The sequence below is a fragment of the Pseudopipra pipra genome, chromosome W (genome assembly GCF_036250125.1).
Source record: "Pseudopipra pipra isolate bDixPip1 chromosome W, bDixPip1.hap1, whole genome shotgun sequence".
Classification (NCBI taxonomy): Eukaryota; Metazoa; Chordata; class Aves; order Passeriformes; family Pipridae; genus Pseudopipra; species Pseudopipra pipra.
The window spans coordinates 28,970,039-28,992,382 of NC_087580.1; the positions used below are offsets into that span (position 1 = coordinate 28,970,039).

Here is a 22,344-nt window from a genome sequence, read left to right on the forward strand (position 1 = left end):
TTTACTCACTCTTGATTTTATTGCAGTTCAAAACTCTTTGTCCTGGTGTATTTCACTTGCAGTTGTCAAGACATTTGTGTACTTCTGCACAAAAGCTGTTTCCATGACTCTTAGTTTGAGTTCTGGTGGCACAGCTTTTAGGTCTGTCTGCTGGAACAGACTATCTGCGAACAGTCAACTTCTGACACATTGTTAGTTCACGTTAAGAGCAAAACAATGGCCTCCCTTTTGATTTTGCCACAGCTCCCCGAGCTCAATCAGGGCACAGAGGGCAGAAATATTTACAGCCTGTGAGACTGAAACAGGCTTAGAGTACAGAGGATATAGAGGTCAATAGACAGTTTTTATTCTTCTAGTTTTGCTTGTTGGGGACAAATTAGTTGCTTTCCCTTCAGACCTAGACAATTTCTTTTTTAGTGTCCTCTCTCTTTGTGGAAAGAACACTCACCATTTGCTTCATCATGTTGGTAATAGTATTCCTAATTTTTGTGGTGTACACTGTGTTTGTAGCATTCCTGGTAATTATTGGTTTTGGTCTGAGTGTGATGCTGGCCAATACCATTGGGATGACAGCACTCTCAGCTTTTGCAGGGATTTCTTCATGGTTCTCCTGTATGAAAAAGATAGTTGCTTCGACACAATTAGTATCAAAAATCATAACTTTTATCTCCCCTTTGCAGAATTTGATTTCAACTTTTAAGTTCTCTAATGAACTCCTACTCAACAAAGGATTAGGAGAGTTTAACATACAAAAGAATCGATGAATTACCCAATATTTACTCAATTTAAATCCTAAAAGTTCAAAGAGCGGCTTGGTTTCAGTTATTCCTGTAATTTCAATTACAGTTATGGTATAATAACTAAATTTTTCTTTCAAAGTATTACCTATTACATATATTGCACTGGTAAGCTTTAGCTTTCGTGTTTGTTGGAAATGCACACTGATATTGCCCCCCCCTTTTGGTCTGGTGGGAGGGTATGGATTATGAAGGCTTAGGAGAGCTGGAGGGGGAGTGACAGCTCCATCTCCACCCCTAATGGTGGAGCCAGAGGGTCCCATGTTAGGCTGGGCTGGGACTCTAATTACAGACATTGCTTTAGCTTTTTCTGCAGCTTCTGTAGTTTTAGCTGGTCTTTTGTCTGTAGTTGCACCCGTGGCAGCTGCTTGTGTGGGATCAGCAGCTCCAGGGGAAAGGGCTACTCCCTCTACGTTAGTTAGTACAGGCAGGGGAGGTTTTACATGCTTATTCATTCTCTTTGCCCTTGCTTTCCTCGCAGCTCCCGGTGCCTTTGTTACGACTCTATCTACAGTCCTGTTTGTTATGCCTGGGGCAGTCCTTGGAACAGCAGGGGTAGGGCTGGGTCCCGTCACCTCTGCAAAGTCAGTGGCCTCAGCACTCCCTCGTGCTGCCACTCCTAATGGTCTTAGAGCTTTCACAGCACTTGCATCTGCCACCCTTGCTTGGGTCACACTATCAGGGACTAAAGCCTCCTCGTCAGCCAAAGCAACAACTGGGACCAGCTCTGCCTGTCTCTGCCCCACTCCCTCTGTCCCCAGGTCTTCCCCTCCTTTCTCGCTTGCTAGTATAGTTGGGACAAACTTCGTTTGTTTTTGTCTGGTTATGCGCACTCCTACAGCACTAGGAACAGGCAGCAACTTTCTTTTCCCTGCGCCAGCTGGCTCTGTCACCGTGGTAATGGCCATTCCAGAAACCTCCCCTGCGCTCTGAGCTGGGAGTTCGGTTGCTGCAGCAACGTCTGTTCTTAAAATTGCTCCACCGCCCACTGTACTCGCCTTCTGTTCTCTATTGCAATATACTGTCCAAGCTATATCCAATAACTCATCAATATCCTTTTCATTACTACCTGCTCTTTGCAGTTTTTTCTTTATATCATTTGTGGACTGTCCTACAAACAAATACACTAGGTGTTTTTTCCCCAGGTCTGACTCTATATCAATATCAGTGGATTTCCCTATGACATCCTTCAGCCTATTCAGAAAATATGTGGGCGACTCATTCGTATCCTGTCTAAGTTCATACATTTTAGACCAGTTTATCGCCTTTGTATTCGCCACTACAGTAGCACAGTGCTGTGTTTGCAGCAGTCAGCCCTGGGGTCTCTCCTGCAATCGGGGCACGCAGCCCCGTTTTTACAGCTCTCACGCCGCTATCGCCACTGACAGAATCAACGGCCTCAGCACCTGTCTGCGGCTGCTCGGTTCCACAAACACCCCTGGGGCTCTTGTCATTTCTGGGGCCGACACTTTCACTTCACTGCCACCGTCAGAGCCAGCGACCCCTACGCCTGTCACCATCACTACACTGGCCGGTCTCGGTGCATTTCTCGCCGCGATTTCTAAAGTCTCCCTTGCCTCTACAACAGATGCTGCATCTATAGTAACTTTTCCTGGTGTCACCACGCCAAAAGCAACTCTAGTAAAAGCCGACCTTTTAGACTTCACAGTTCTTGTCACGTCACTGGTAGAACAACTTTAGTTCTCAGTCGCTCTGCTGTGCCTGCGCTCACCTCTGCTGTTACCATGACAACCCTGTCTGCTCTGGTAAAGCCGCCATCAGTTGCAAGGGAACAGGCTGCTCTCCCCACACTCATTGGAACAGGCGGGGAGGGTCCCGCTTCCATTGCCCCTGTGGGGCCAGGAGCCGCTCCTGCTGTTATCCCCGTTGCGATCAAACTAGACACTACCTCTGAGTTGGCTCCGCAGCGTCTGTGTTACCCCCGCCCAGCTCTGCGCCGAAAGCCGTTCTAACAAAAGCCGATCTTACAGATCTTATCTGTGCTGCTGTGCCTCCTCCGGCCAAACCGACAGCCTCTGCTCTACCATCTACACAGGCAGGACTTGCTCCCGCCGCCCCCGAGCCAACTCCTCCAGAGGCCCCGATTTGTCCAACTCCCCCCGGTGCGGCCGCACCAGGGAGTCCTCCAGCGGCCCCCGTCTGCCCATCCCCTGCCTGTCCAGCAGGAGCTGGTCCAGAGGCTGCCACCCTGCAGCTCCAGTCCCCCCCCGCCACCGCAGCAGCGGGGAGTCCTCTCTCCATCCAGGGCATGTTAATAGAAACATAAACAACTCTGCATACCGGATTTCTTCCCTTTTCTGTTCTACATTAAAAAGCGAAATTAATTGCAACACTGTGTCTAGTTCAAAAGAACCAAATTCCGGCCAAGTCACCCCTCTCATTTGTCCAAACAGAGGCCAAGCACCTACAGACAGCCTACAAAGTTCTTCCTTTGTTAAAATTGTCTCAGGACTGGTCAAAGTTCTCCAGTGCTTCAAAATCAAACTCAGAGGAGACCCCTTAGGAATCTTAAACTTTGAATCCACACAACCCATGACTACAAAACACAAACAAACCACACCAGGATTCCAACTCGTTACCTTAGGATTATAAAGCTGTTGCTGTAACCACTTAACTACAGAGCCCACCTGGTTCCTTGCAGCAACAGAGCACTCTGGAAGGGCATCCCCCTCCGACCTAAAGGAAACCCAGCCCTAGGCTGACAAATCCACTCTGATCTGCTCTCACCAAAAAACCCCTTTCGCCTACTGGAAATCGACTCTCACGACTATTCTGGGCCCAAGTCTAAGCCTTTCCAGTCTTCCCGTGTTCCCTATCTCCCCGGAAACACAAAAACTCTTTCGCAGCTGCTAACAAAAGAAGGTACCTTTTCCCCTTCTTTTGCCTTTTCTTATCTCACCTCTGTGCTCCGTGCTTGGTTTCGTGGGTTCTGTGGAGCTGGCTTTCTCAGACAGGGGCAGGAATTATCTCAGATAAAATGCTGGCTTGATGAGCAATTCCTGCACGATGAAATATCCGATCTGAGGAAGTCCAAGTATCCCCGTGCGGGCCAACAGCTGATGCCTAATGGTGCTGAGAAAAGAAAACTCCAGAGCAGTTAATAGAGGATGAGATAAGGAAAGGGTTTAATTTGTGCCTAGGCATAGATGTTACAAGATGCGTGCAGGCTGTGCCTGAGATGTTACTGCCTGACCAATCCAAGTCTTGTCCATCCCACTGCTTTTGCCCTGGTCCACCCCTTTATCCACCCCCTGGGAATTGGGTCTGGGGTGTATTTCGGGACCACCTCTTCATCATCTTCATCATCTTCAGAGCACAAAAAGTGCAAGGTCACCCAGTTCTTGACTGTACTTTTGTGGTTCAGGCTGGGATTAGATGTCCTCAAACAGAAGAGGCCTGCCTGCCTTGACAAAAGACTAAAGATTTTCTACTGAATTCAGGGGTAGAATTGATATGGGGAGCATGGAATGGGGTGAGAGGGTTGAGGAATGTGTAAACTAAAGGGTGCTAAAGGGTGAGGGAATAAGGGCTGCTGCTTCTAAAACCTACTTTTCCTACTTAACTACTTATAAAGCTTATAAAATTAAGAAAATAATAAAAATCCAGATGGACCTTACGGCATCACTCCCCACACTTGTAGGGCCTCTCCCCGGTGTGGGTGCGCCGGTGGGTGACGAGGGTGGAGTTCTGCTTGAAGCCCTTCCCGCAGTGGGGGCAGCGGAAGGGCCTCTCATCCGTGTGTGTCCGCTGGTGCAGGAGGAGATGTGAACTGGTCTGAAACCTCTTCCCACATTCCAAGCAATTGTAGGGCCGTTCTCCAGTGTGGATGCGCTGGTGGATGCGGAGGGTGGAGCTCCGGTTGAAGCTCTTCCCACATTCCCCACACGTGTAGGGCCGTTCTCCAGTGTGGATGTGCTGGTGTCTGCAGAGAGTGGAGCTCTGGTTGAAAGTCATCCCACACTCCCCACATGTGTAGGGCCGTTCCCCAGTGTGGATGCGCTGGTGTCTGCGGAAGATGGAGCTCTGGTTGAAGCTCATCCCACATTCCCCACATGTGTAGGGACATTCCCCAGTGTGGATGAGCTGGTGGGTGAGAAGGCAGGAGCTCTTCCTGAAGCCCTTCCCACATTCCCCACATGTGTAGGGCCATTCCCCAGTGTGGATGTGCTGGTGTCGGATAAGGTCGGAGCTGTCCCGGAAGCTTTTCCCACACTCCCCACACTTGTAGGGCCATTCCCCAGTGTGGATGCGTTGGTGTCGGATCAGGCTGGAGCTCCAGCTGAAGCTCTTCCCACATTCCCCACAGGTGTAGGGCCATTCCCCAGTGTGGATATGCTGATGGTGGAGGAGGTTGCTGCTCTTCCTGAAGCTCTTCCCACATTCCAAGCACCTGAACGGCTTCTCATTGCTGGGAGGCTGCTCAGGGACCACCAGCTCAGAGCTCTGGCTCAAGCTCCGGCCGCCTTCCCGGCACAGGCTGGCTCTTTCCTCCTCAGAGCACCCTGGGATGGCTTTGGAGCCCCTCCTGCGGGGGGATCTCCGGCCCTTTTCCTCCCCGCTGCCTTCCTGCGCCGTGGAGCCCTTCAAAACGGCCTCTCCCACCAGGGTCTCACGGGGGGATTTGTCCTCCGGGCTCTCCGTCCTCAGCTCGGGGCCTGGGGCAGGAAGCAAGAAGGACAGGGAGGGGATTTGCCTCCGGCCCACAGGGAAGGCCAAGGACATCCCCCCAACTCCGGCCCCGGCAGGACGGCGGCGCCAGCGGGGTTGTCCTGCAGCCGGGGCCATGCTCGGCTGACAGAGCCAGCACAACACCCGCCCAAAGGGACACTGACTTCCTCCTCACCTGCCTGGGGGGCCCAAGGCATCTTCCTCTTCCTCGCAGCCTCCTCCTCCATCCGCCCAAGCTTTGGGAAGGACAAATCCTGATGGGGGGGAAAACAAGAGCTGAGCGTGTTGGCTTGGGGGTTCCTCCTGCCCAAGTCCATCTCTAGAACTCACCAGGCATCCTGTGTCCATAAAAACCTCCAAAACACCAAGATTCAGCCCAGAAAAACCCAAACCTCTGAGATTCAGGTAAAAACCCCCTCAAAAATAGCAACAAGACCCTCGCCCCCCAAAACTGTAAAAAGCTGAGATTCAACTAAAAAACTACTCCAAAATATGAAGCTTAAGCCAAAGAAATTCTCCCAGGAGTTACCCCTCTCTGGTCTCTCCCCTCTGGGGTTGGTAACAGCTACTCTTTCTGAGATGCTGGGGGTCCCACTTAGGGATGCTGGGAGTATTGGTGGTCCCAAGGGCTCCTTCTCCTCTGACTCTCGCTTTCGGGGTCCTGCGTTCCCAGACATTCCCCCTCCCCAGGTTCTCCAATTCATTGTCCCAAGGATCCCAGGGGTCCCCACTGTCCAGGCTTCCCCTTCTCTGCGTCCCCCCTTCAAGGCTCCCCGGGGTCCCGGGGCTCTTCCCTCTCTGTGCTCCCTCCTCCAGGCTGCCGGGGGTCCCCCAGCTCCGGCATCTCCCCGCTCCGCCCTCCACACTCAGCAGCTCCCGGGCTCCACACCCACCCTTGGCACTCCCAGGGGGGCCCCAAACCCGCTGTGTCCCCCCCGCCGGCACCGGGCTGACAATGGAGCCGGCGGGGCCTGACCCAGCAACACCAACCCCCACCATGGGGGGGACCCGCATCCCCCCACCCACCGCCGGGGCTCTGCCACCAACCCAGCCTGGCACCCCCAAAAAACACCTCCTGCCCACCCCCAAGAGCCACCAGGGGTGGAGCAGGAACAGGAATAGCAGGAGAACAATTGCCCCACATCCCATGGGTGCCCAGGAGGGGGGAACTCATCCCAAATATCCTTGGGGGAGCGTGCGGGGTCGGGACATACTCGGGCTGCCAGCACAGATTTCCCTGCAAAGTCTGCAGTGAGTCAAGCTCTGTAGAGGAGATTGTGTCCCATGCATGGGATTGCAGAGGCTCCCTCAGGTCCCCAGCAGGAATCAGCAACAAAAAATGCCTCCCTGAGGATTTCAGAGGAAGTATCCTGTAGGGAGGGGACAGTGTCACCCCACCAGGGCAGGGCTGGCAAGTGGGAGGCTGCTCCAGGGGTCTGCAAGAGGCCTTGTGCTCTGCTCGGCCCCAGCACTGCCTGGTACCAACCCCCCCGGCTGCCCCCGGCCCTGGGCAGCTCAGCACAGCCCCGGCCTCGTGCCCAGCGCCTCTTTCCTGACCCACACAAGACCTTCCCGGCCCCCCCAGGGCTTCCCTGCTGCTGCCTCTGCTCCTGGCCCTGCCTTTGCTGCTCCCTTGGCTGGGGCAGCGGCTGCAGGGGGGGATGGCAGCAGCTTCAGCTCCACGGCACTTCCTGGGGGGAGCTCAGCCCGGGGGGGACGGGCAGGGACCTGATGGGGATGGACAGGGGCCCAGCAGGGACAGACAGGGCCTGCAGGGGAAGGCACAGGGACAACCTGGCCCCACACACTGACACCGCTGTCTCTGCTCCTCCTTGCAGGTTCCGTGGCCAGGCACAGTTTGTGTTCCTGGGTGCCCACCATCTCAGCACTTGGAGACGCTCAAATCAGCGCCCGCAGCTCTGCAGCAAAGCCCCAGCTCACCTGGCACACAGGGGATGGACACAGCACCTGCTCGGGGATGGGCATTCACAGCTTTGTCTTCTTCCCCACCAAAGGGCTCTCCTTCCTCAGCAGCACCTCTGCCTTGCACTTTTTCTCAGCCTCACCTCAGGGACAGCTCTGGGCTCACCTCCGCGCCACTTCTCAGCCTCACCTCAGGGCCTGGGCTCAAGGACAGGAACCTGCAGGGAGGGGACATCAGGTGCAAGCTCAGGGCTGCCTGCTTGCACTGGCCTCTGGGCTTCTTTCTCCTTCTACAACCAGCCCAGAACTCAGCCTACTTTTCTAACACAACACATTTACAGACTAACCTTGGAGATAGATATGGACAGACATCTCTATCACCCTGGGGATAGAGCCTCAAGCATGTGCTGCCATAGGAATGGCAATCACAGAATCACAGAATCAGCCACATTGGAAAAGACCTCCAAGATCATCAAGTCCAACCCTTGATCCAACCCCGCTGTGCTTCCCAGACCATGGCACTGAGGCCACATCCACTCTCACCTTCAACACCTCCAGGGATGCTGACTCCACCCTCTCCCTGCCCAGACCATTCCAAGGCCTGATTACTCTCTCTGTAAAAAATTGCTTCCCAATATCCAACCTAAACCTCCCCTGGCACAGCTCAAGACCCAGCCTTCTTGTCCTACTGCTGCTTCCTGCCAGAACAGCCCCACCCCCACCTGGCTCCAACCTCCTGGCAGGGACTTGCAGACAGTCAGGAGGTCTCCCCTGAGCCTCCTCTTCTCCAGCCTCAACACCCCCAGCTCCCTCAGCCTCTCCTCACACCACTTGTGCTCCACTCCCTTCCCCAGCCTCGCTGCTCTTCTCTGCTCCTGCTCCAGCCCCTCCAGGGCCTTCCTCAACTCAGGGGCCCAGAGCTGGACACAGCACTCCAGGGGTGGCCTCACCAGCGCTCACTCCAGCCCAACAATCACTTCCCTGCTCCTGCTGACACACTCTTCCTCAGCCAGGTTCCTCTGCAGAGCCCTCTTGCCTTCCAGCACATCAACACACCCCCAGCTTGGTGTCACCTGCACATTTGCTGATGAAATGCCTGGTTCTGCAGCAGCTGCAGATGCTCAAGGGGCAGCAGGACCAAGTCAGGGGCCTGGGGGGGCCTGGGGGGCTTTGGGGTCCTGGAGGGTCCTGGGGGAGCTGGGGAGGGGCTTTGGGGATTGGGGGTACAGACCAGCACAGACTAGGACAGACCAGTACCTCCTCACTGCTCCCCAGATCTCTCCTGGAGCTGGGCCACGTTGTCCTGGGACACCTGAGCCCCCCCACTGCTCTCCCAGTACAGCCCAGTGCCCTCAGTACAGCCCACTGTGTTCCTGTCCCAGGGTGCTGCGTGATCCCTCTTGGGGGGGGTTGGAAGGGATTTGGAGGAGGCTGGGGGAGATTTGGCTGGATCTGTGGGGGGGTTGGATGGGGATTTGGGAGGTTTTAGGGGTCTTTGGGTGAATTTGGGGGAGTTAAAAGGGTCTTGGGGGCATTGGGGTTTCAAAAGTATCCGGGGGAAAGGGGATTAATGTTCCTGTCCCAGGGTGCTGGGTGATCCCTCTTTGGGGGGGGGGGGGTTGGGAGGGATTTGAGGGGGTGCTGGGGGAGATTTGAAGGGATCTGGGTAGTTTGGATGGGGATTTCAGGATTTTGGGGGGGCTTTAGGTGCATTTAGGGAAGTTAAAAGAGGTCTTGGGGGCAATCAGGGGGTAAAAGGGATCTGTGGGGGGAGGGGATTAAAGGGAAAATGAGGGTTAGGGGACATTTGGGAAGGGTTAATGGGGCCTGGGGGGGGAGAGGATGGGCTGCAATATGAGCAGGTGAACCCTGAGATCCCCCTTGGTGTCCCCCAGACCTTCTTGGTGTCCCTAATTTCCCCCTTGACACCCCAAGACCTTCCTGGTGTCTCCAGCATCCCCAGGGCCTCTCCATGGCCCCAATTCCCCCCTTTGACACCCCCAATTCCACTGTCCACAAACCCCATCCCAGTTCCCCAAACCCCATCCCTGATGTCCCCAACCCTCCATCTCACCCCAGGAGCCCCCCCTGGACCCTTTGACCCCAAAAACGCCCCCTCCCCACGCTCACAGAAAGGCCAAGGGCATCTGGGGACACGTTGGGGACAGTTGGGGGGCTTTGAGGGGAACTTGGAGATTACTGGGGGATACTGTGACACACTGGGGGGAACCAGGGGGCACTGGGAGGGACTGGGGGGGTTACTGAAGGACACTGGGAGGGACTGGAGGTGAACTGGTGCACACTGGGGGTCACTGGCAGAGAACTGGGAAGTTACTGGGGGATTACCAGGACACATGGGGGGACACTGGCAAGTAACTGGGCCATACTGAGGGTCATTTGGAGGTCATTGGGATATACTGTGGGCACTGGGATCCCCTAACCCAGATGTGGTACATCTCCCCCCCCCGGATTTTGGGGGGCACCCCAAGGCCCCTTCTCTTAGGGGCTGGGGATCCCCTGCACCCCACTGCTGGGCTTTAGGGGACCCCCCACAATACCCTCAAAACCCCTGAAATACCCTCCGAAATCCATCCCTCGACCCGTCGAAACCTCCTCAAGGTCCCCTCAAATCCCCTCAGAGACCTCATCCCTCCCCAGCACCCCCTAAACTTTCTCAGTGACCCGAAAAACCCATCCGGGATCCCCCAAGCCCATTCAGGGACCCCCCCAAGCCCCCTCAGGGCCCCTCAAAAACGTCTGGGACCCCTTAAACCCCCTAGAGACCCCAAAAGTGCCGAAAAAGTTCCCTCAAAGCCTCCCAGGAACCCCAAACCTCCCCAGAGAGCCCCAAAGCCCACCTGGGACCCCCCCAAATCTACTCAGAAAACAAAACCCTCTCAGAGACGCCCAAACCTCTTCAGGGACCTTCAACCTCCCCCCTGAGTCCCTTCAGGGACCCCTCAAAACCTCCTCGGGAACCCCCGAACTCCTCCGCTAAGCCTCCACGAGACCTCCAGCCCTTCCACCCACAGCCGCGCTCCCCGCAGCCCCCGAGGGGATCCCCAGAGATCCGCTCTCACCGAAACCCCCGCCAGCTCACCCAGCGAGCGCAGCGACCGCCACCCCCTCCCCTGCCGCTCCCACGCGGCCAACATGGCGCCCGCTCCGCCCGCCCTCCGCCTTCAGAGACCCGCCCCGCGCGGGTGGGGGCGTGGCAGAGGGCGGGCGGGGGCCGTGGCCGCGCGCTGATTGGCTGCGGGGCGGGTCGGTAAAGGCGGTGCGTGCGCAGAGCGAGCGCCATGTTGGCTGTCGGGAATCCGTGATGGCGGCGGGGTCTCTCCTTTGTTGTGAGTGCGGGCGGGGGGGGCGGCGAGAGCGGGGTCTGGGGATCCCCTCGGGGGCTGCGGGGAGCGCGGCTGTGGGTGGAAAGGCTGGAGGGCTCGGGAGGGTTTAGCGGGGGGATTCGGGGGTTCCCGGGGACGTTGTGAGGGGCCCCTGAGGGGGTTCGGTGTCCTGAGGGGACTCAGGGAGGAGTTTGAAGGTCCCTGAGGGGGTTTGGGAGTCTCTGAAGGGGGTTTTGGTTTCTGAGGAGATTTGGGGTGTCCCAGATGCGCTTTAGGGGTCTTTAAGGAGGTTTGGGCGTCCGGGGGGGCTTTACAGGGACCTTTTAGCTAGTTTTGGGGTCTCTAGCGGGTTTAAGGGGTCGCAGACGGTTTTGAGGGTCCCTGAGAGGGGGATTGGGGGGTCCCTGAATGGGCTTGGGGGATCCCAGGTGGGTTTTGCGGGTCACTGAGAGGGTTTTGGGGGTGCTGAGGAGGGATGAGGTCTCTGAGGGCATTTGAGGGGACATTGAGGAAGTTTCAGTAGGTCGAGAGAGAGATTTTAGGGGTTTTGAGGGGATTTTGTGGAGTCCCCTAAAGCCCAGCAGTGGGTTTGGGGAGTCCCCCAGCCCCAGGGGAGGGGTCCTAGGGATGCCCCCCAAAATCAGAGGAGGTGGATATATTACATGAGGGTAAAGCTGATCCCAATGCCCCCAGTATATCCCAATGATCTCCCAGTGACCCTCAGGATGGCCCAGTAGTCCCCCAGTGACCACATAGTGTATCCCAGGGAGCAGCCAGTAACCCCCAGTATGGCCTGGTAACCTCCCAGTGTTCCCTGGTGTGTCCTGATAATCCCCCAGTAACTCCCCAGTTCTCTGCCAGTGCCCCCCAGTGTGCCCCAGTTCACCTCCAGTCCCTCCCAGTGCCCTCCCAGTGTCCTTCAGTAACCCCAGTCCCTCCCAGTGCCCCCTGGTTCCCCCCAGTGTGTCACAGTATCCCCCAGTAATGACCCAGTGCCCCCCAAAGCCCCCCAACTGTCCCCAACGTGTCCCCAGATGCCCTTGGCCTTTCTGTGAGCTCTGGGGGGGGGCGTTTTTGGTGTCAGAGGGTCCAGGGGGGGCTCCTGGGGTGAGATGGAGGGTTGGTGACATCAGGAATGGGATTTGAGGACAGTGGGGAGGGGTTTAGGGACAGTGGTATTGGGGGTGTCAAGGAGAGAATTGGGGCTGTGGGGAGGTCCTGGGGACATTGGAGACACCATGGAGGGTCTTGGGGTGTCAAGGGGGGAACTGGGGACACCAAGAGGGTCTTGGGGACACCAGGGGGGTCTCAGGACTCACCTGTTCATGGAGCTGCCCCACCCTTCCCCCCCCAAAGCCCCATTAACCCCGCCAAATGTCTCTTAACCTCCATTTTTTCTTTAATCCCCTCCGCACACAGATCCCTTTGATGCCCCAGTGCCCCCAAACCCCATTTTAACACCCCAAATGCTCCCAAAGACCCCCAAACCCCCCAAAATCCCCATCCACCCCTTCCCAGATCTCTTCAAATCTCTCCCAGCACCCCCCCCAAATCACTTCCAACCTCCCCAAAGAGGGATCACCCGGCACCCTGGGACAGGAACACAGTGGGCTGTACTGGGGGCACTGGGCTGTACTGGGAGGGCACTGGGGGGGCTCAGGTGTCCCATGACAATGTGGCCCAGCTCCAGGAGAGATCTAGGGAGCAGTGCAGAGGTACTGGTCTGTCCTGGTCTGTACTGGTTTGTACTGGTCTGTCCTGGTCTGTACCCCCAATCCCCAAAGCCACTCCTCAGGTCCCCCAGGACCCTCCCACACCCCAAAGCCCCCCAGGCCCCCCCAGGCCCCTGACTTGGTCCTGCTGCCCCTTGAGCATCTGCAGCTGCTGCAGAACCAGGCATTTCATCAGCAAATGTGCAGGTGACACCAAGCTGGGGGTGTGTTGATGTGCTGGAAGGCAGGAGGGCTCTGCAGAGGGACCTGGCCCAGCTGGATCCATGGGCTGATTGCAAGGGGATGAGGTTCCAGCAGGCCAAGGGCTGGGTCCTGCCCTTTGGCCACAAGAAGCCCCGTCAGCCCCCTGGGCTGGGGCCAGAGTGTCTGGAGAGCAGGCAGGCAGAAAGGGAGCTGGGAGTGGGGATGGACAGGAAGCTGAAGATGAGGCAAATTGTGGCCAGTGTGATGTTAGAAAAGCAGGCTAAGTTGTGGGATGGTTGTAGAAGGAGAAAGAAGCCCAGAGGCCAGTGCAAGCAGGCAGCCCTCAGCTTGCACCTGATGTCCCCTCCCTACAGGTTCCTGTCCTTGAGCCCAGGCCCTGAGGTGAGGCTGAGAAGTGGTGTGGAGGTAAGCCCAGAGCTGTGGAGTAGTTGGAGTGCAGGTTTAGAGCAGCTTTATCACCTCAAGTGTGCAGAGGAAGCTGCTGCCCCTGCAGGGACCTGCCCACAGCCCGGATTGAATTACCCCTGGAACATCCCTCTGTGTGTGTGTGTGTGTGTGTGTGTGTGTGTGTGTCACAGCCCCCTCATGGCCCCCCTGCTCACCTGGGGACACACGTGTGTCATGTGTGTATCATGTGTGTGTCACAGCCCCCCCACGGCCCCACTGCTCACCTGGGGACAACATGTGTGTGTCACACGAGGGTCACGTCCCAGAGGAAATCTCGGTGGTCTCCCAGGGGTCTCTCTTACACAGGGGTCTCACACAGGGGTCTCTCAGGGGTCTCTCCTGGGGGTCTCACCCTCACAGGGATCTCTCCCAGAGGTCTCCTAGGGGTCTCTCTCACACAGGGGGGTCTCTCAGGGGTCTCTCCTTGGGGGTCTCACCCTTGCAGGCACTGATCATCTGCAGCACCATCTCGGTCACCCCCTGTGTGTGCAACCGGGCCTGCTGGGACAGCAGCTTCTGCTTCTCCTTCTCCTGGGGGGCACAGGGGGGGTCAAAAGGGTTTTGGGGGGGTCAGGGGTTGGGGGTCAGGGGTCACAGGGGGAGGTTCAGCAGGTTCTGCTTCTCCATCTCCTTCTCCTGGGGGGGGCATGGGGGAGTCACAGGGGTCAGGAGGGGTCGGGGGGTGTCAGGGGTTGGGGGTTGAGGGATCACAGGGGGGGTCACAGGGGCAGGTTCAGCAGCTTCTGCTTCTCCATCTCCTTCTCCTGGGGGGACACGGGGGTGTCAGGGGGTGTCAGGGGGGTCACAAGGGTCAGGTTGGGTCAAGGGTGGTTTTGTGTCCCCCCCTCACCTTGAACGAGTCCTCGGCCTCTTCCTTCCCCTCTTCTTCCTTCTCTTCCTCCTCCCCTTCCCCCGTGTGACAGCTCTGGGGGGGGGGAATTTAAAGGGGGGCTCCCCAAATTAGCCCCCCCAACCAGCCTTTTGGGGGGGCCCTCAAATCTCTGGGGATGCCTAAAATAACCATGGAAACCCCCCAATTCCTGGGGACCCCCGAAGTTCCTGTCCCCCACCCACAGTCCCCTCATCTTTGAGAGCCCCACCCTTGGGGACCCCACCCCAGTTCCTGGGGACCCCCCCAATCACTGCCCCCCCCCCAACTTCTGGGGAACTCTCCAGTCTCTGGATCCTTCCCAAAATATCTCTGGGGACCCCCCACCTCCAGGGACCCCCAAAACCCCTGGGAACCCCCTCACCAATCTCCAGGTCCCCCCTCCAAATTCTGGGGACCCTCCCCCCCCAGTCCCAATATCACCTCGCCCGAATTCCCAGGGATCCCCCAACCCCCAGAGCCCCCCTCAAACCCCTCGACCCCATTTTTGGGGGTCCCACCTTGGCCATGATGCCAGTGTAGGCCGTGTACAGGTGATTCTGCTCCAGCTGCCTGTGGGATTTGGGGGGGGGGCACAGGTTGGGGGGGGCAGGGACCCTCCACAGCCCCCCAGGAGGGGCCCCAGGGGTTGGGGTTACCCCCAGCACACACCCTGAGGGGGATTCTGGGGTCCCCACCCAGGTTTTGGGTGTCCCCACTCCCCCAGTGCTATTTTGTGGGATTTGGGGTTTTGGGGTCCCCCTGGTGGGATTTGGGGTGATCTGGGTGCATTTTGGGTCCCTCTGCTCAGTCAGGGCCATCTGGTGTGTTTTGGGGTCTCCCGGAGATTTGGGATCCCCGGAGTGTATTTTGGGGTCCCCGGGGTGTGTTTTGGGGTGATCTGGGTGCATTTTGGGTCCCTCTGCTCGGTCAGGGCTCATCCTGCTGAAATGCAGGATGAGCTGCTGTGTTTGGGTGTGTTTGGGTGTGTTTTGGGGGCCCCCCAGGTGTGTTTTGGGTTCCCTAGGGTGTGTTTTGGGGTGATCTGGGTGTGTTTTGAGTGTGTTTTGGGGCCCCTGGGGTGTGTTTCCAGGTGATTTTGGTCCCTCTGCTTGGTCAGGGCTCATCCTGCTGAAGTGCAGGATGAGCTGCTTGTTTGGGTGTGAGTGGGTGTGTTTGGCTGTGTCTGAGTGGCTGTGGGTGTGTGGGGGATGTTTTAGTCGATGCTCTCCAAAGGAGTGTGAAATTGCACTCTCAATCCCAGCTGGGAAGAAAAATTCCCCTACTTCCACATGTCCTGAGCACTCCAGACTGGAGTTCCTGTAGCTTTTTCCTTCTTGTTGGGAATTCAATGGACAGAGGAAAACACAGAAGTGTCCCCAAAGCAGAGAGAAGCTCTGGGGCCACAGCACCTGCTCCCCCCTCTTCTCATCCCTTCAGGACATGAAGAAATGGCCCTGTTGCCCCGAAATGTACTCTGCAAATCCTCCTGGAAAGCAGGGGCATAATCCCATTTGGCAGCCAGATCCACTTTGGGCTGCTTAAAGTGGCTGTAAAAGCATCTTGCCTGGGGCCAAGTGCCCCTTCCACACTTGCTTTACCTGTGGAAAAAAGCAGGGAAAGCTGTTTTTTGTGTGAGCACCCTTTGTGTCTCAGTGTTTGTGATCTTGGGAATCCTCATGAACCGGGAACAATGCCAGATTATCTGATGTTGTGAGATATGTAGGTGGAGATTGTTTTGATCTGTTTAAATCTTCCTTGAAAATACAACTGATAGAAAACAATGTAAAAAAAAAGGAAAAAGAAAAAAAAAAGAGGAAAAGGCAATACGTAGAAAAAAAGGGAGGAAAAAGAAAAAGGAGAAAAAAGAGAAACAGGAATAATTAGACAAATAATAAAAAAGAAAGTAACAAAGAAAAAAAGAGAAAAAAGAAAAAGAGAAAGAAAAAAGGGAAAAAACGAAGCGGAAAGAAAAAAGGAGACGAAGAAAGAAAGAGAAAAGAGAAGAAAAAAAGAAGACAGAAAAACAGTAAAACCAAGAAAGTATTATCCTCACTCCGCCCACGTGCAAAGGGCCGCTATGACCCACCGCAAAGACTACAACTCCCGTGGTGCCTGGCGCGACGCGCAGGCGCGGGGTTGGGCGTTTGGACAGGGCCCGCGCGCTGATTGGCTGCGGCGGTGTTCTCTAAAGGCGGTGCGCGCGCAGAGCGGGAATCGGTGATGGCGGCGGGGCCTTTGTCTGTGTGAGCTGGCGGGGGGTGCGGGGGAGCGGGGTCTGGGGATCCCCTCGGGGGCTGCGGGGAGCGCGGCTGTGGGTGGAAAGGCTGGAGGGCTCGGGAGGGTTTAGCGGGGGGGTTCGAGGGTTCCCGAGGGTCAGCGCGCAGGGCCTTAGAACCGTCTCGCGGGGCCGCGGGGCCCGGGAGACCTCCCAAGAACCCGGATGTTCGATTTGATTGCCGAGAAAGTCCCTCGGAAAAAAAAATCAAAACCACCCAAACAAAAAAAGAACCCTAAAAAAAGGAAAAGAGAGAAAAAGGTGAAGGAAAAACTGGAAGGGCCAGGATGATTTGATTGCTTTGCTTCAGTTTTTCCTTGGTCTCCTCCTTCTCAGATTCTTTACTCCCTTCCTTTACAGAAAGCTCTTCTGCTGTTCTGTGGTTTTGGGGTCCCTTAGGGGCTTTTAGGGGTCCCTGAGGCGGTGTTAGGGTGTCTCGGGGGGGGGATTGATGTCGTGAAGGGACTTAGGGAGGAGGTTGAAGGTCCCTGAAGGGGTTTGGGAGTCCGTGAGGGAGTTTTGGAGTCTCCAAGGGAACTAAGAAGTCCTGGAGGGCTTTGGTGGGGGTGTCTTTGAAGCAGTCTGGGGGGTTTCTAGGGGGATTTTGGGAGTCCCAGAGGGTTTTGAGGGTCACAAAGAGGGTCTTGGATACACTAGGGGGGGTCTCAGGACTCACCTGCTCATGGTGCTGCTCGTCCTCTTTCCCCCAGACATCATTAACCCCCTAAAATGTGCCCTAGCCCCCATTTTCCCTTTAATCCCCTCCCCACACAGATCCCTTTGACCCCCCCAAGACCCCTTTTAACTCCCCCAAATACATGCAAAGCACCCCAAAATCCCCCAAATCCCCATCAACCCCCCCCCAGATCCCCCCAAATCTCCCCCAGCTCCCCCTTCAAATCCCTTCCAACTCTCCCCCAAAGAGGGATCACCAGGTACCCTGGGACAGGAACACAGTGGGCTGTACTGGGGGCACTGGGCTGTACTGGGAGGGCAGTGGAGGGGGCTCAGATGTCCCAGGACAACGTGGCCCAGCTCCAGGAGAGATCTGGGCAGCAGTGAGGAGGTACTGGTCTGTCCTGGTCTGCACTGGTTTGTACCCCCAATCCCCAAAGCCCCTCCTCAGCTCCCCCAGGACCCTCCCACACCCCAAAGCCCCCAGGCCCCCCCAGGCCCCTGACTTGGTCCTGCTGCCCCTTGAGCATCTGCAGCTGCTGCAGAACCAGGCATTTCATCAGCAAATGTGCAGGTGACCCCAAGCTGGGGGTGTGTTGATGTGCTGGAAGGCAGGAGGGCTCTGCAGAGGGACCTGGCCCAGCTGGATCCATGGGCTGATTGCAAGGGGATGAGGTTCCAGCAGGCCAAGGGCCGGGTCCTGCCCTTTGGGCACAAGAAGCCCCGTCAGCCCCCCGGGCTGGGGCCAGAGTGTCTGGAGAGCAGGCAGGCAGAAAGGGAGCTGGGAGTGTGGATGGACAGGCAGCTGAAGAGGAGGCAGAGTGTGGCCAGGTGGCCAAGAGGGCCAATGGCTGGTGGCCTGTGTGAAGAAGAGTGTGTCAGCAGGAGCAGGGAAGTGATTGTTGGGCTGGAGTGAGCGCTGGTGAGGCCACCCCTGGAGTGCTGTGTCCAGCTCTGGGCCCCTGAGTTGAGGAAGGCCCTGGAGGGGCTGGAGCAGGTGCAGAGAAGAGCAGCGAGGCTGGGGAAGGGAGTGGAGCACAAGTGGTGTGAGGAGAGGCTGAGGGAGCTGGGGGTGTTGAGGCTGGAGAAGAGGAGGCTCAGGGGAGACCTCCTGACTGTCTGCAAGTCCCTGCCAGGAGGCTGGAGCCAGGTGGGGGTGGGGCTGTTGTGCCAGGAAGCAGCAGTAGGACAAGAGGGCTGGGTCTTGAGCTGTGCCATGGGAAGGTTTCGGTTGGATATGTAAAAGCAATTTTTTGCTGAGAGAGTAATCAGGCCTTGGAATGGGCTGGGCAGGGAGGGGGTGGAGTCAGCATCCCTGGAGGTGTTGAAGGTGAGAGTGGATGTGGCCTCAGTGCCATGGTCTGGGAAGCAGGGCGGGGTTGGATCCAGGGTTGGACTTGATGATCTTGGAGGTCTTTTCCAACGTGGCTGATTCTGTGATTCTGTGATTGCCATTCCTGTGGCAGCACATGCTTGAGGCTCTATCCCCAGGGTGATAGAGATGTCTGTCCATATCTATCTCCAAGGTTAGTCTGTAAATGTGTGGTGTTAGCAAAGCAGGCTGAGTTCTGGGCTGGTTGTAGAAGGAGAAAGAAGCCCAGAGGCCAGTGCAAGCAGGCAGCCCTGAGCTTGCACCTGATGTCCCCTCCCTGCAGGTTCCTGTCCTTGAGCCCAGGCCCTGAGGTGAGGCTGAGAAGTGGCGCGGAGGTGAGCCCAGAGCTGTCCCTGAGGTGAGGCTGAGAATAAGTGCAAGGCAGAGGTGCTGCTGAGGAAGGAGAGCCCAGTGGTGAAGAACAGACAAAGCTGTGACTGCCCATCCCTGAGAAGGTGCTGTGTCCATCCCCTGTGTGCCAGGTGAGCTGGGGCTTTGCTGCAGAGCTGCGGGCGCTGATTTGAGGGTCTCCAAGTGCTGAGATGGTGGGCACCCAGGAACACAAACTGTGCCTGGCCACGGAGCCTGCAAGGAGGAGCAGAGAGAGCCGTGGCAGTGTGGGGGTCCAGGTTGTCCCTGTGCCTTCCCCTGCAGGCCCTGTCTGTCCCTGCTGGGCCCCTGTCCATCCCCATCAGGTCCCTGCCCGTCCCCCCGGGCTGAGCTCCCCCCAGGAAGTGCTGTGGAGCTGAAGCTGCTGCCATCCCCCCCCTGCAGCCGCTGCCCCAGCCAAGGGAGCAGCAAAGGCAGGGCCAGGAGCAGAGGCAGCAGCAGGGGAGCCCTGGGGGGGCCGGGAAGCTCTTGTGTGGGTCAGGAAAGAGGCGCTGGGCACGAGGCCGGGGCTGTGCTGAGCAGGCCCAGCCCTCACATCCCCCCAGCCAACGCCGGCTGCCCGGGGGGCTTGGGAGGGACCCCCAGCCCGTGTGCCCCACACTGAGCTGGCAGAGAGAGAGCCAAGGGACAGGGCCACGGGCAGGGCCACGGGTGAGGGACAGGCAGGGCCATTGCAGGGCCACGGTGAGGGCACAGCCTGTGGCAGCAGAGCTGCCCAGGGCCGGGGGCAGCCGGGGGTGTTGGTACCAGGCAGTGGTGGGGCCGAGCAGAGCACAAGGCCTCTTGCAGACCCCTGGAGCAGCCTCCCACTTGCCAACCCCGCCCTGGTGGGGTGACACTGTCCCCTCCCTGCAGGACACTCCCCCAGAAATCTTCGTGGGGGCCTTTTGTGTCTGTTGCTGGTTGCTGATTGATGCTGGGGACCTGAGGGAGCCTCTACAATCCCATCCATGGGGCACAATCTCCTCTGCAGAGCTTGACTCCCTGCAGACTTTGCAGGGAAGTCTGTGCTGCCAGCCCAAGTATGTCCCGACCCCCCACACTCTCCCCAGGATATTTGGGACGAGTTCCCCCTTCCTGGGTACCCACAGGATGGGGGGGAAGGTGCTTGTTTTCCTGCTGTTTGTGTTTCTGCTCCACCCCTGTCTCTACCGTTCCTGTCGCTGTCGGGTGAGCGGAGCGGCCACGATGGGAAAGGGGCGAGAGAAGCGACTCAGGAGCCTGAAACGGGGGAGCAGAGAAGGGGAAGCCTGGACAGTGGGGACCTCTGGGATCCCTGGGACAACAAAGTGGAGAACCTGGAGAGGGGGAATGTCTGGGAACACGGCACCCGTAAGGCGAGAGTCACAGGAGAAGGAACCCTTGGGATCCCAAACACTCCCAGCATCCCTAAGTGGGACCCCCAGCATCTCAGACAGGGGAGACCCTCTGAACCCCAGAGGGGAGAGACCAGAGAGGGGGAACTTCTGGGAGAATTTTTTGGGCTAATCTTCATATTTTGGAGTATTTTTAGCTGAATTTCAACTTTTTGCAGTTTGAGGGACTAAGGGTCTTCTTGCTATTTCTGAAAATTTTTTGCCTGAATGTCAGTGGTTGGGGTTTTTCTGAGCTGAATCTTGGTGTTTTGGAGGTTTTTATGGACACAGGATGTTGGGTGAGTTCTAGAGATGGACTTGGGCAGGAGGAACCCCCAAGCCAACGCACTGAGCCCTTGTTTTCCCCCCCATCGGGATTGGTCCTTCCCAAAGCTTGGGCGGATGGAGGAGGAGGCTGCGAGGAAGAGGAAGATGCCTTGGGCCCCCCAGGCAGGTGAGGAGGCAGTCAGTGTCCCTTTGGGCGGGTGTTGTGCTGGCTCTGTCAGCCGAGCATGGCCCCGGCTGCAGGACAACCCCGCTGGCGCCGCCGTCCTGCCGGGGCCGGAGTTGGGGGGATGTCCTTGGCCTTCCCTGTGGGCCGGAGGCAAATCCCCTCCCTGTCCTTCTTGCTTCCTGCCCCAGGCCCCGAGCTGAGGACGGAGAGCCCGGAGGACAAATCCCCCCGTGAGACCCTGGTGGGAGAGGCTGTTTTTAAGGGCTCCCCGGCGCAGGAAGGCAGCGGGGAGGAAAAGGGCTGGAGATCCCCCCGCAGGGGTGGCTCCAAAGCCATCCCAGGGTGCTCTGAGGAGGAAAGAGCCAGCCTGTGCCGGGAAGGCGGCCGGAGCTTGAGGGGGAGCTCTGAGCTGGTGGTCCCTGAGCAGCCTCCCATCAGGGAGAAACCCTTCAGGTGCTTGGAATGTGGGAAGAGCTTCAGAGACAGCTTCAACCTGATCCGACACCAGCACATCCACACTGGGGAACAGCCCTACATGTGTGGGGAATGTGGAAAGAGCTTCAGGAACAGCTCTGGCCTGCACGTGCACCGTCGCATCCACACTGGGGAACGGCCCTACAAGTGTGTTGAGTGTGGGGAAAGCTTCAGGACCAACTCCAGCCTCCACTCTCACCATCTCATCCACAGTGGGGAACGGCCCTACAAGTGCTTGGAATGTGGGAAGGGGTTTCAGACCAGCTCAGATCTCCTGAAGCACAAGCCGACACACACAGGGGAGTGGGCCTTCTACTGCACCGACTGTGGGCAGGGCTTCAACCGGAACTCCACCCTTGTCACCCACCGGCGCATCCACACTGGGGAACGACCCTACAAGTGTGGGGAGTGTGGGAAGAGGTTTACACGCAACTCACATCTCATCCAGCACCAGCAGACTCACACGGATGAGAGGCCCTTCCGCTGCACCGACTGCGGGAGGAGCTTCAACCAGAACTCCAACCTCATCAAGCACCGGCGCATCCACACTGGAGAGAGGCCCTACAAGTGTGGAGAGTGTGGGAAGAGCTTCACTAATAAGTCTGGCTTGACCCAACACCAACGGACCCACCGGTAAAGGAAGCTCCAACTACGGGAAGAGCTTTGGCCGCTGCTTCCACCCCAATGAAGCCCCTGATGGGGAGGCAACCCCTGGAGTCCAGTGACTGTCAGTCCATCCCTTTCAACCAGAAAGGGCCAGTCCCCTTTCTCAGGGACAGGTTCTGCCAACAGAACCCTTCCTGGGGGGTGTGTGTGGAGATTCCTGCCTTGGCTGGGGACCCCCCAGGGTCACTGCTGGAGGTTGAGAGCAGAGATCTCCCCACGAGTGTTGGTCTGGAGGAGTTCCATCCATCTCTAATTAAGAATTATTGCTTTTGTGCCAGCTTGAGTAGAATTGCTTCAACAGTTGCTTTGGTGTAGAGCACTGTCCTATCTTATTCTGTACTCCTGTTAGTTTAAGAGTTTCTGTTGTGCAGTTAATAACTCTGATGAAGATCTTTTGTCTGATCATTTGTAACTCTAAATAAATTCCTTTTTATCAATAGATCCGATTTGCCATCATTAAAACCTGGGGGACAAAAGTGATTCAGTCACACTTCTGTAATTCCTCTAAACTGAAAGTGTTGGCATAATCCAAGGCTGAGATTGGATCCAGCAGCCCCCAGCACCCCACAGGAAGTTGGGAGCTCAGGGGGGCCACCCTCCTTGGCCAACCCCCCTGTGCCCAAAGACCCCCATGGGACCATCAGACTCGTAAGACCACCCTCCCTTTTCTACCCT

General features: G+C 57.1%; 1 protein-coding gene across 1 annotated transcript in view; it reads left to right on the forward strand.

Annotated features, from left to right (window-relative positions):
- LOC135405254 (zinc finger protein 271-like) overlaps positions 1 to 21,810 on the forward strand; it is a 70,301-nt gene extending 48,491 nt beyond the window's left edge. The window contains exon 3 of the mRNA XM_064639920.1: positions 20,983 to 21,810. Coding sequence (XP_064495990.1) covers positions 20,983 to 21,640 — 658 coding nt within the window. The 3' untranslated portion in view covers positions 21,641 to 21,810. The remainder of the gene's footprint in view (positions 1 to 20,982) is intronic.
- The last annotated feature ends 534 nt before the right edge of the window (positions 21,811 to 22,344 follow it).